The 11,338-nt window shown below is 34.3% G+C and overlaps 2 protein-coding genes across 2 annotated transcripts; one reads left to right on the plus strand and one right to left on the minus strand.

Annotated features, from left to right (window-relative positions):
• The first annotated feature begins 645 nt into the window (after positions 1-645).
• Positions 646-6,616, plus strand: LOC146930899 (protein NLP9-like). Its single transcript, XM_085702367.1, has 7 exons — positions 646-678; positions 1,073-1,113; positions 1,763-2,759; positions 3,145-3,189; positions 3,266-4,012; positions 4,524-4,647; positions 5,185-6,616. Exons 3-7 carry the CDS (start codon positions 1,878-1,880, stop codon positions 6,108-6,110), a joined length of 2,724 nt encoding a protein of 907 aa, XP_085558493.1. The 5' UTR covers positions 646-678; positions 1,073-1,113; positions 1,763-1,877; the 3' UTR covers positions 6,111-6,616.
• A 325-nt stretch (positions 6,617-6,941) lies between these two features.
• Positions 6,942-10,979, minus strand: LOC146930900 (uncharacterized). The gene is made up of 7 exons (XM_085702368.1): positions 10,835-10,979; positions 9,868-9,965; positions 9,715-9,783; positions 9,596-9,629; positions 7,860-9,495; positions 7,515-7,605; positions 6,942-7,267 (listed from the first exon to the last, which is right to left on the minus strand). The coding sequence occupies exons 2-7, from the start codon at positions 9,945-9,947 to the stop codon at positions 7,231-7,233; spliced, it is 1,947 nt and encodes a 648-aa protein (XP_085558494.1). The 5' UTR covers positions 9,948-9,965; positions 10,835-10,979; the 3' UTR covers positions 6,942-7,230.
• Between the last annotated feature and the right edge of the window lie 359 nt (positions 10,980-11,338).

Consider the following 11,338-nt stretch of genomic DNA (forward strand, 5'->3'; position numbering starts at 1 on the left):
ATATGTGTTTATTTGAAAAGAATGATCAAAAGTGAAAATTTTAGGGACTAAAAGTTGAAGAAATCTTTTTTTTTTTTTTTGTGGTGGCCGAGATTCGAACCTCGGACCTTTGCATATTTTATGCATTGTCCATACCTACTGAGTTAAGCTCACGAGGAAGAAATCTTTTATAAGAACCAAAAACATATTTAACCCATAATATAAAGATGTTGTTGATAGATAATATATACTGAAACTCATCTAACAAAAACTTTTGTGATTAATGAAAAAAATTCTATGAATAGCTAAATATTAGTCAAAATAAACAAATAAATATATGACCGTAGAGTACGGATGGCAAAACATAATCACTAGGAGTCAGCTTTAAGGTTCGAAAAAGATTAAAAGAAATAATAAAAAGCATATAATTCCCAACATCAAATCATTATCAACATCCTTAACGTGTCACCAGAATAATTTTATGCTAAACTTTTATTTCTTTATCAAATATCATTGTCTAGCCATTAGATTCTATTTGAATCCAGGTGGTTTGGTAGTTCTTCTTAACAATATATAATAATTAATCTCACAAATTTGAAAGCAACAAATCCTACAATACTGCATGTTTTGGTTTAATTTAAATACGTGTTTATGTTATATTATTGTGTCCACAATATAAGTGATACGATGATTATTAAGGTAACACTAAGTGTGAGGTTGTTGTGGCGTGGTTGGTCGACCACGTTAACAACTTTCTATTTTTAGTAACCGGTTTCTCTGAAAGTGCCGTACACTACCCACTTTCACATTCTTTGTACCTTTCTTTTTATAGAAACTATATAACATTTTTTGTCTTTAATTTTTAGTAACTTAGATAATTTTGAGGTCGGTGTAACACAAATAATTCAAACTTTTCCTTTTGTTATGTATGGTTTTGTGAAAATCTTGAATTTGGAATTGTTAAGTTTGGAGCATTTGGAGTTTGGAACTATACAACAAACAACAACTTGAACTTAATTTGGAGCATTGTCAAAAAAATAATCATAGATAGATTTTGCAAATCGTTGGTTTATTTTATGCTGCATTGTTTCAGTGAAGGAGCTTGCTATATGGAGCTAGGACTCAACCTTTCAGGTTTTTGTGCATCTTTATTTCATTGTTTTAGTTTATTTAAATTTGCTTGTTAGAATTTTTGTTTAGTAGTTTGTTACGATGTTTTAAGAAAATTTGAGATGAATTTATTGTTTGTCACAAAGTTGTGTATGTTTTGTTTATTAAAATTATTTTTGCTTCTCAATGGTTGGTTTTTGGATTTTCAAAAATAAATGGAAGTAATTTCATATTAAAATGTTTATGGATTTAATCAGCTTAAAATAATGATTTATGAATTGTCAGCAGATTCATAATATTCATCTAAGAGTTCAGTTTGTTTTCCTGAAACACTTTCTCATACAATTTTTTTTCTTGTGAGGAGTTAGTTTAATGTTCCTTTTTCTAGTTGAGAGGTTGAGATTTCCATTTTTTAATCTTGGTGATCAAAATCAGGCTAAAAAAATCATTCACGAGAACATGAATTCGAATCTTGGCAAGAAATTTTTTTGGCCAGACTTTACTTATCTTTCAACCGAATTCTTGATTATCAGGGTCCCCTAACCAGAGGGTTAAGACCAAAAACATAAGGCTAAAACAAGTGTTGATATTTTAATTAAAGTTTTTGATTTTGATTTTCATGAATTTCTTCCCTATGTTGAAAGTTTGTATATATCCAGTTATAATCTTGCAGGACTACTTGATGCTGGTAAATTTGGAAGGAATGTTTGGTGCAAAGCAATATTTTCATTCAAAGGGTCTCTAACATTAGTTCAATTTCAATTTCAAATTTTCTCTCCAACCTGAAGATGGAAGACCAATATTCCTCAAAGGAGAGGGGAATCAGCCTTTGGACACCATTTGATAGTGGAATGAAAAGTCCATTAACTTCAGATGACATGTTTAACAACATCTCTGAGCTTATGAACTTTGATAGCTATGCTGGTTGGTGCAATGGTTCATCATCAATAACTGATCAAACTTTAACTAATGATCTTTCATCATTTGCATATGATGGATTGAATTTAGCTGAACACATAAATGGTCCATTTTTTATGACAGAGATTGGTGGAAATTACAATTATGATGAAAATGTGCTATTACAAGAAATGGAAACTCAACTTGAGTTCTTAGATCATAATTCAAATGAAACAAATAATAATTTAGATTCACAACAAAATGGTTCATATGATATGTGCAATTACATGATATCAAAATCACCTAGTTGGTCACTTGATGAGAGAATGATGAGTGCTTTATCCTTCTTTAAGGAATCAGCTGGTGGAGGAATACTAGCACAAGTTTGGGCACCTATAAAGTATGGTGATGACCTCATCCTAACTACAAGTGATCAACCATATTTGTTAGATCAAAAGCTTGCAGGTTACCGCGAAGTGTCGAGGTTGTTTACGTTTTCTGCAGAAATGAAAATGGGATCTTGTTGTCCTGGACTTCCTGGTCGCGTGTTTAACTCGCATGTTCCTGAATGGACCTCTAATGTTGGTTACTATCATAAATCTGAGTACTTGAGATTAGATCATGCGATTAGTCACGAGGTTCGAGGATCGATTGCTCTTCCTATATCTGATATGAACTCTGAAGTTTCATGTTGTGCTGTACTTGAACTTGTCACTACAAAGGAAAAGCCTAATTTTGACAAAGAATTAGAATTTGTTTCTCATGCACTTCAGGTTGGTTTTTCTTTTGCTACGTCCACCATATACTTTGATTTTTCTTGTTTTCCTATTTCACCGCTTCTTATGTTATGTTTTTTATGGTTAAATATGTTTTTAGTCTCTATAAAATTTAACTTTTTGGTTTTTGGTCTATGTACTCCAATTTGTTTCTCATAATATGCATTTTGAAGTCATATTTATTGCGATTAAATCAAACAAAGGCTACTTTGGCAAAATTGGAAATAATACATAGTTATTTAACAGTGCACAAATTACATGATTAATCCATTCAATCAAATTATGGTGGTAATCCTCAATTACTAAGAAAAGTTAACTTTTCTATGTTTAAGATATTTCCATATTGTGTTATAATTAAATGTATTTTCGTGACTTTACGCAGCGTGTGAATCTAAGGACTATTATGCCTCCAAGACTTCTTCCACAGGTAATTTTCTGATTCCCGAATTTCGGATATATCATTTTATCTGAAATTTTTAAGACGTCCCTTTTTTTTTATGCAGTGTGTATCAAATAACAAAAGAGCTGCGTTAACAGAGATAACTGATGTGTTAAGAGCTGTTTGTCATGCACATAGTTTACCTCTAGCACTGACATGGATTCCATGTTGTTATAGTGAAGGAAAAGGTGAAGAATCTGAGCGAATACGAATTAAAGAAGGCCATATGACAAGTTCTAATGAAAAATGTGTATTATGTATTGAAGAATCAGCTTGCTATATCAATGATAAAATGGTAGGAGGATTTGTTCATGCATGTTCTGAACATCATCTTGAGGAAGGACAAGGTATATCTGGAAAAGCTCTTCAATCAAATCATCCATTCTTCTATACCGATGTGAAGGCTTATGATGTTAGTGAATATCCGCTTGTTCATCACGCGCGAAAATATAACTTGAATGCTGCCGTTGCAATTAGGCTAAGGAGTACTTATACGAATGATGATGATTATGTGTTAGAATTCTTTCTTCCGATCAATATGATAGGGAGTTCAGAACAACAGCTTTTATTAGACAATTTGTCAGATACTATGAGGAGAATTTGTAAGAGTTTGAGGACAGTTTCAGAAGCTGAACTAAGAGGGATAGAAGGTTCTCAATATGAGTTTCAAAAGGAAAATGTCTCAGGTTTTTTTCCTATGTCTAGGGGCAACTCTCAGATAGCGTTTAGTAGCGGTGACCAGGATTTATTCCAGATGTCATTCAACGAAACGAACCTAAAAAATAGTGGAAATCAAGCTGCTTACAGTCAGGTATATTTTGACTGAATCTTCTATATTTTCATCCTTTTAGAATTTAATGTGAAATGAATGCTCCATTTAAGAAGCATATGTTTCAAGTGATTGTGTATCATGGAATGTTAGAACTCTGAACATCAACCCTGGTTCAAAAAAGTAAACCATACGAAAAAAACTTAATCAGAAAACACACGATATTTGATTACAAAGTTTGGCCAATTATTCCACGCCTCGACTGTAAAGCGCTGCAGTATCTTTCTGTTATCACTGAAATTTTAGGGTATACAGGATGGAAGCTGAGTCACCTGCTTCCTTATCAGTAAACCAGGAGTTGTAAGTTTGTAACCAACAGAATGAAATCTGGGGGAGGGGGGATGCTCCATATCACACTTAATTTGCTATAGGGGAGTGGAACAGTGGAACAAAAGCCTTGATTTATCTTTTAACTTTGTAACTTCCTTTTGTTGCTATTTTTAATGTATTTTGGAACCATGCCTTTTAACATTTGTAGTAATTTTTCTTATAGGCAACAAGTGGTTCAAGAAAGCAGGCTGAGAAAAAGAGGAGTGCTGTGGAGAAGAATGTTAGCTTGAGTGTTCTCCAACAATACTTTTCTGGTAGTCTGAAAGATGCTGCAAAAAAAATTGGGGGTGAGACACACAAGACAAACTCAACATATTTGTGAAAATTTCATTTATATTTATTATTAACTCAGCTTATTATTTTGGGTTGTGTTGGAAATTTAGAGTTGACCCATTGAGGGTGTGAGGGTTGGTCCATCATAAGTTTAAGAGTTGCAATTTTGTTATGTTAGAACAGCAAATCCTGCTCTAAGTAAACATATAAAATCACACAAGACACAAACGATTGATAACGGAGTTCAGCCAATTGTGCTTACGTCTCTGACGAAAAGTGCTTGTTGCGCTTTCAGCTCCACTTGCTCCGCATCTGCCCACTTATCTGTGAATAAGAGCCATACTCAACATATCCAAAAAGTCTTACCATTTGGACTCATACACTCTCCAATTCCAACTTATATACATTTTCACCATATTCACCAAGTTCATAACATCCTTGGTTGTTCATGATATTTTCTTAAGATTGACATTACCCTCTCACCTAGTTAATTCTTGTCAATAAAGACGAATTTGTTTTTAATTTTTAACAAACATTCATTCTTTAAACAGTTTGTCCAACAACTCTGAAGAGAATATGCAGACAACATGGAATTTCAAGATGGCCATCGCGCAAGATAAATAAAGTGAATCGTTCATTGAAGAAAATACAAACCGTGCTTGATTCTGTCCAAGGAGTTGAAGGAGTTCTGAAATTTGACCCTCACACTGGTGGATTTGTTGCAGGAGGTTCAATCATCCAACAAATTGGTACGCATAATAAAACTCTCATGTTCCCTGAGAAAACCTCAGTACCTAAGTTGGAGGATGAAGATGTTCTTGTTTCTAATTCATGTGAGGCAGAATTGGAGAAAGACAATGCCATTCCTGTTGACTGTATTGAAGATTCAACAACATGGCTTTGGACAAAGACTCAGGATTGTCCTAAACAAACCTCTGTAGATTATGTTCTTGAAAAAGAACAAGATCAATGTGGGTTGGACAATAGTAGTTTGCATGATGTTGGCTCTCATGGTTCTTTTTCAATGATTGAACTTGGTTTGGAAGAAGGAAAAGGAGCTGATGAACATAACAACCCTACTTCTTCAAGCATGACCGATTCATCGAATGCCTCTGGCTCAATGGCGAATGGAAGTTCATCAGGATCTCAAAGCATTGAGAACCAGAAGCACTCGAAAATCAAATCAATCTGTGTCGATAGTGAATCAAAATTCGGTGTCAAAGCTAACTATAGAGGAGACACTATCCGTTTCAAGTTCGATCCATCTGTAGGTTGTTTTCAACTCTATGAAGAAGTTGCAAAAAGATTTAAGTTACAAAATGGTTCTTTCCAACTCAAGTATCTTGATGATGAAGAGGAATGGGTGATGTTGGTGAATGACTCAGATTTGAAGGAATGTGTAGAGGTTTTGAGTGACATTGGTACACATTGTGTGAAGTTGCTCGTTCGCAATATACATGGCGGCAGTGACAGTTGATACTTCTCAGATTTCTGATATGTCATAATATATGAAATGATGCATGGCTTCAATGCTAGAGTAGAAGTATTGCTTCAACAAACATCAGATTCTAAAACCAAGCAAAGTGGATGGGTTATCCTTTCAATCCATATATGACAGATGCAAAATTTCATTTACAGTCAAGATAGTGCACTTGCCATGTGTTTTCATTGTGTTAAATATTTATTTTAGTCCTTCAATCCTCAAATAAGATAGGTTGGAATAAGGTCAAGCTTCTTTGGAGTAGTTGTTTTTACTTTATAGAAGATAGAATAGTTTCACATGGAATCATCAGTAATAAATAACCACATATATAGCTTTGAATGCTTTGGTCTCGGTCAGTATATATTGCAACTTCATTAAAAAAATTGATCATGTGTTAACAATTTCTATAGATCTGAGTCCTTGCTTCTTTCTCCTTGCCAAACAGGTCACATGTAAGAACTGTTATTATTCTATAATAAGTAAGAACATGTTATTAACGATACTTTTTTATACTACGGATGGGAGTTGAAGTTAAGACCAGCTGATGGTAGTTTATTTTACAATAACACCTCTATCTCAAATCAACAAACACTTTGAACAATGTATACAAAAATAAAATCATCAATGAAAGAATAAAAAAATTATTGCACATTTTATCCAACACACATTAGCACAGCTTGGCTCCGTTTTTTTGTTCTGTTGCTCAGTCTAATTTTTAACAAATGCTGCCCAATCAAATTGATTTTTGGGCATTATGCCCGAGTAAAAAAAATGGCAGTATTGGAGTCATCTGATCGTAATCAAATGGTCCATATTGCATGATTGGGTCAAATGCCAGATTTCCTTAATGCAATGGATTAGAACCCAAACAAAATATAGATCGTTGGCGCTAAAAAATACGGACGATCCTAAAATTAATGGAAGCTTTGTCCACTATAAAACATAAGAGAATTGTTCTATGGAGTATGAAATTTTGGTATTAATTGAAGAGTTGAAAAACTATACACTTGTAAAATTAGTGTCAAAACTCATAATTTGGTGAACCATATCCAAAAATGCAAAACCATTTCAAAATGCTCTTCACTGGTTGAACCTGAAAGCCTGAGTTCCATTATCACAAGTCCATCAATATCTTCAGTCTTTCCATGCTACTGCAGTGTCCAAAAGCAAGAGTTACTCATACTCAGATATAAAAACATGGCTTGTTTAGTGTGTATTTATATGCCTAAAAAAAACTACTTAATATCTTTGTTATGCATCTAAGTTGTACTCCACAAAGATGCAAATGAGTAAAGCTTATTTAGAAAAATAAAATCATGGCATTTTTTTGACAGAATCATGCATGCTATACACAACATTTCTTGTTATGCTACCATGATTGAGGAATGTAACAAATACCTATCTGGAAAGGAAGGAATAAGCTCCTCAATTACTCGAACAATAGGCGGACCTCCTTTACGTTTCCTAGATGATGACTGTTCTTCTGTTTCTGCATGATATAAAGCTAGATAATCAATGATGACAGCACAAATATTACCACTACTTAACTGTTATTCACAATATATTAAAGTCGTACCAATATGACCATAAAGCTAGATAATCAATGATGACAGCACAAATATTACCACTACTTAACTGTTATTCACAATATATTAAAGTCGTACCAATATGACCATACAACAATATTTAATTGTATAAATTGGTGGTAGCGGTCATAGCAGTAACGGAAAAAAAATTCAGTACCTTTTATGTCTTCACTTTGCTTATCACAGTTGAGGTATGACCTCTTACTCAAGTCTAAGTTTAGGTCTTCAGCTATGGCAAACTCTTCCAACATACGACCTATGAGATTATATGCAAGCATAGATGTCTTATCACAAGCATCTTGGGCAGCAAGGTATTGGTTCTTGTGTCCGCTGTACTTGGTGGGTATGGGTTTTTTCTCCTCACAAAAGTTGGATTCATCTCTTGGAGCAGCTTCAGTGTAAGATTCGTGAAATTCATGCCTCTTGACAATATTTTCATCTGGTTCTTTGTCAAGTTTAACAGCCGAAGAATCACAATTTTTCCTCGACATAGGTGTACTAAACTGCTCTGTGATTTCTTCTTGGCATTGGTTATTATCTGGAGTGTTGCGCATTTTTGATTCCAAATTTATTGTATCACAGTTCTTATCAGAATCCCTATTCAAGCATTCACTGGGTGTAACTGAGCAGTGCAAACTATTCTCAGAACATTGACTATCATCCTCATCCTTATCACTTTCATTGTCACTGTCTTCTGATTGCTCCTCCATATAAGCATCTGTAAAGCCCTGGTCAAATTCATAGTCCGGCAACAAGTCTTGAATAATTTGATTTGTCTGCGCACTCACACTTAGTATGCTGTCAACTTCTTCTTCAATATGTTTCTTCTGGAGTGTTACATCATGCGCGCTTTTATTGGAACACTTATTGATAACATCTAGAATCTGCAATAGAGACTTTGGAGTGCTATCCATATCACTGCACTCAAAAAGAAATTCAGTCAAAAGATTTACAAAAGCTTTCCGTAAGCTCTTATTTACTATTGTAGCCTTTGGTTCTATGAGAAGCTGTAAATCTCTTAGCACTGGCAATGGCACTACTTCCTTTTTCTCAACAGACAATATAGCTTTCATAATATCACTCTGCAAGGATTTCACTTCAGGCGAGAATTGGTAACATTCTTCTAAAAACGTGCTACCAAAACCAATTATCAGTTTTAGTGAGAAGTCTGCTATTGACATGGCTTTGGCTAATGGCTCTTGTAGCATATTTCCTCCATCAAGTTCTAAAAGCATCTTCCTGCTGATATTATTCACTTGTCTGATTAGATGGTTCCGTCCCCATCCGTTTTTGCAAGGTTGCAGCTGAGGCATCGGTGCTTTAATTCCTTTAAGTTTTCTACGCATTGCAAGCAAGGTTTGGGATGGTAACTTTTCAAGTCCACACAACACCTTCACTACAGCAGCATGATAAAATTGTGACTCAGATCCAGGTAAAAGCTCACACCTTTGTCGATAATTCTGAGGATTATTGAGAAGTTGAAAAAGCTGTTTACGAGTTTCCAGTTGTTGGTCTTTGTTTCTTTCACTACTCAGAACGCTTGAAAGAGAACTCTTGATAATCTTTTTCAAATTACTTCGAGTTCTTTCATACTTGACTGTGTCACCGCCAACTATCATAGCAAGAAGGTATAGACCCTTGGTAGTCAAATTATCAAGGCATGATAACATGAACCTTTTTAAGTTTGGTATTTGGTTCAAATCCATATCATCCTGAGGGATACAATTCTCACTGTCAATATAGTGTGCTCCAAAGGCGCGTTCAACACGAGTTCTCACAGACTCGTAAAATAGCTGAAATGATTATTAGATTATCAATTTTCCATTCAAATTTCAAATCTACAAAGAGCAATGCAGGTGAAAGTAGGCATATAATACAATAAAGGAAACCTACATCATCTTGTCTGAGTAAAGATTCGGGTGAATACCTGTAGACGGGAAAAGAAAAAAGGAGAAAAGAATTCATTAGAGTGAAACCTGATGACTAAATCATTTAACAACTGAAGCACTCACCACCCGGTTTTGCAAATTTCTTTCAACTTCTTCCCCTCCTTTGTTGTGAGAGGTAAACCTAATAACCACCTGCACCAGTTTAATGTTAATGTAATTAAATTTAGTCAATGTATCATATCCAACACCAAAAAAAAAAACAAAAATGATGATTACCTCCTCTTAAGTTTGATTCGTTTCTCTTGGCGCTTTGCATCTCTTAAAATAGAACAGATATCTGTTCTACAAAATTTCATTATTTAAGCTGATCCAACCTAAGGAAAATATGAAAAGAATGAGAAAATATTAATAAAAAAATGCATCTTGACATCTCTATACAAAATTGACAGGGGTATTCACATGTCCAGCAGGCCGGGGTTCAAGAATAAAAAAATGCAAACCAGTGAAATATAATTTAATTAAATTCAGTTATCAGATTAATCATTAAACAAAAGCAAGAGAGAGAAAAAAACAGGATTATACAAAATTATTATTTGTGGGTTGTTTTAAATCATTTGTTCCATTCAAAAACAATAAAGAGGTTGATGAAGCTAAAGCTGAAGTTGAAAAACTGAAAGCCGGACGGAGGCAAGAAATATTCACTTAAGAAGTTGAAGAAACCCATAATGCACAAGTGAATTAGCTAGGAAGCTATCTCCAAAGCTGACTACTCCAAATGGCAGATAAAATGATTTATGCACAGAACAGAACAGATATATGAAGATCACAGCGGGAATTTGAATGATAAAAAGTCATTGTAAGAAATTCAAGACTACTTGGGCATTATATGAACTAGTGTCATTAAAAGGGTCTTGTGACGAACGAAAGCATTAAGAGTACGAACCAATTTGTTTAATTATGCAGGTAATGAGTAATAGTGTGAGGTAGGTATATTGAAGGTTGAAACTAGGAACTACATGCATTCCACACAAGAAATTAATTCTGAACCTCCTCATCTCTAATTATAATAACAATTGTACTAGAATTTAGAGCAATTCTGAATTGTATAAACAAAGGAGCGTTTACGGATAGCAGAAAACGTAACCCTAACGCATTTTGATTCAATCCATTATGGATATACAAATAAGGGAAAGGAAGGAACACACCAACTCAAACTAACTGAAGAACAAGAACAGGACCTTACCTTAACAACGATTTCTACGGACAACTACGACAGCGAGAGGAATGAGAACGAGAGACACGGTGGGGTGACCGGCAAAAGGCGGCGGAGAAGAACGCCGTATCTGTTGCCGAGCCGAGAGGAGGGTTTTTTTTCTTTTCTATTTGTTCCTCCTCTGTTTCAAAACGAGTATGCTTTAGCCAAAATGAGTGTGCTTTCAGTTTCTAATGCAATAATAACTTTTTCTTTTCAATTGTACCCTCCAATTAATACTCTGCGCCTTACTTCCAAAGTATTACTTTTAAAACTAACCAATAGTTAATAAGGGTAATTTGGTAAAATAACCATTCTCTTTCTCTTAATCATTGCATTTCTTAATATGTGTGTAAACACCTAAAACGACACTCATTTTAAAACGGAGAGAGTAATTTATTTAATATTTTTTTCCAACCAAAAATGCCATGTAGATGAGTGTCTAGTAAAACGAGTGTTCAAATCCAAATTAATGAAAATCGGTTCAAAGTGTCT

Source organism: Medicago sativa, chromosome 4 (assembly GCF_051527215.1).
Source record: "Medicago sativa cultivar Bolivia chromosome 4, Bolivia_mono, whole genome shotgun sequence".
NCBI classification, from domain to species: Eukaryota; Viridiplantae; Streptophyta; class Magnoliopsida; order Fabales; family Fabaceae; genus Medicago; species Medicago sativa.

Coding starts and splice junctions, on each gene's coding strand:
- LOC146930899 (XM_085702367.1), top strand. CDS start 1,878: ATGGAAGACCAATATTCCTCAAAGGAGAGGGGAATCAGCCTTTGGACA. Junction 2,760..3,144: donor TTGTTTCTCATGCACTTCAG/GTTGGTTTTTCT, acceptor GACTTTACGCAG/CGTGTGAATCTAAGGACTAT. Junction 3,190..3,265: donor CTCCAAGACTTCTTCCACAG/GTAATTTTCTGA, acceptor TTTTTTATGCAG/TGTGTATCAAATAACAAAAG.
- LOC146930900 (XM_085702368.1), bottom strand. CDS start 9,947: ATGAAATTTTGTAGAACAGATATCTGTTCTATTTTAAGAGATGCAAAG. Junction 9,496..9,595: donor CTTTACTCAGACAAGATGAT/GTAGGTTTCCTT, acceptor TAATCATTTCAG/CTATTTTACGAGTCTGTGAG. Junction 7,268..7,514: donor ATTCCTTCCTTTCCAGATAG/GTATTTGTTACA, acceptor TGGACACTGCAG/TAGCATGGAAAGACTGAAGA.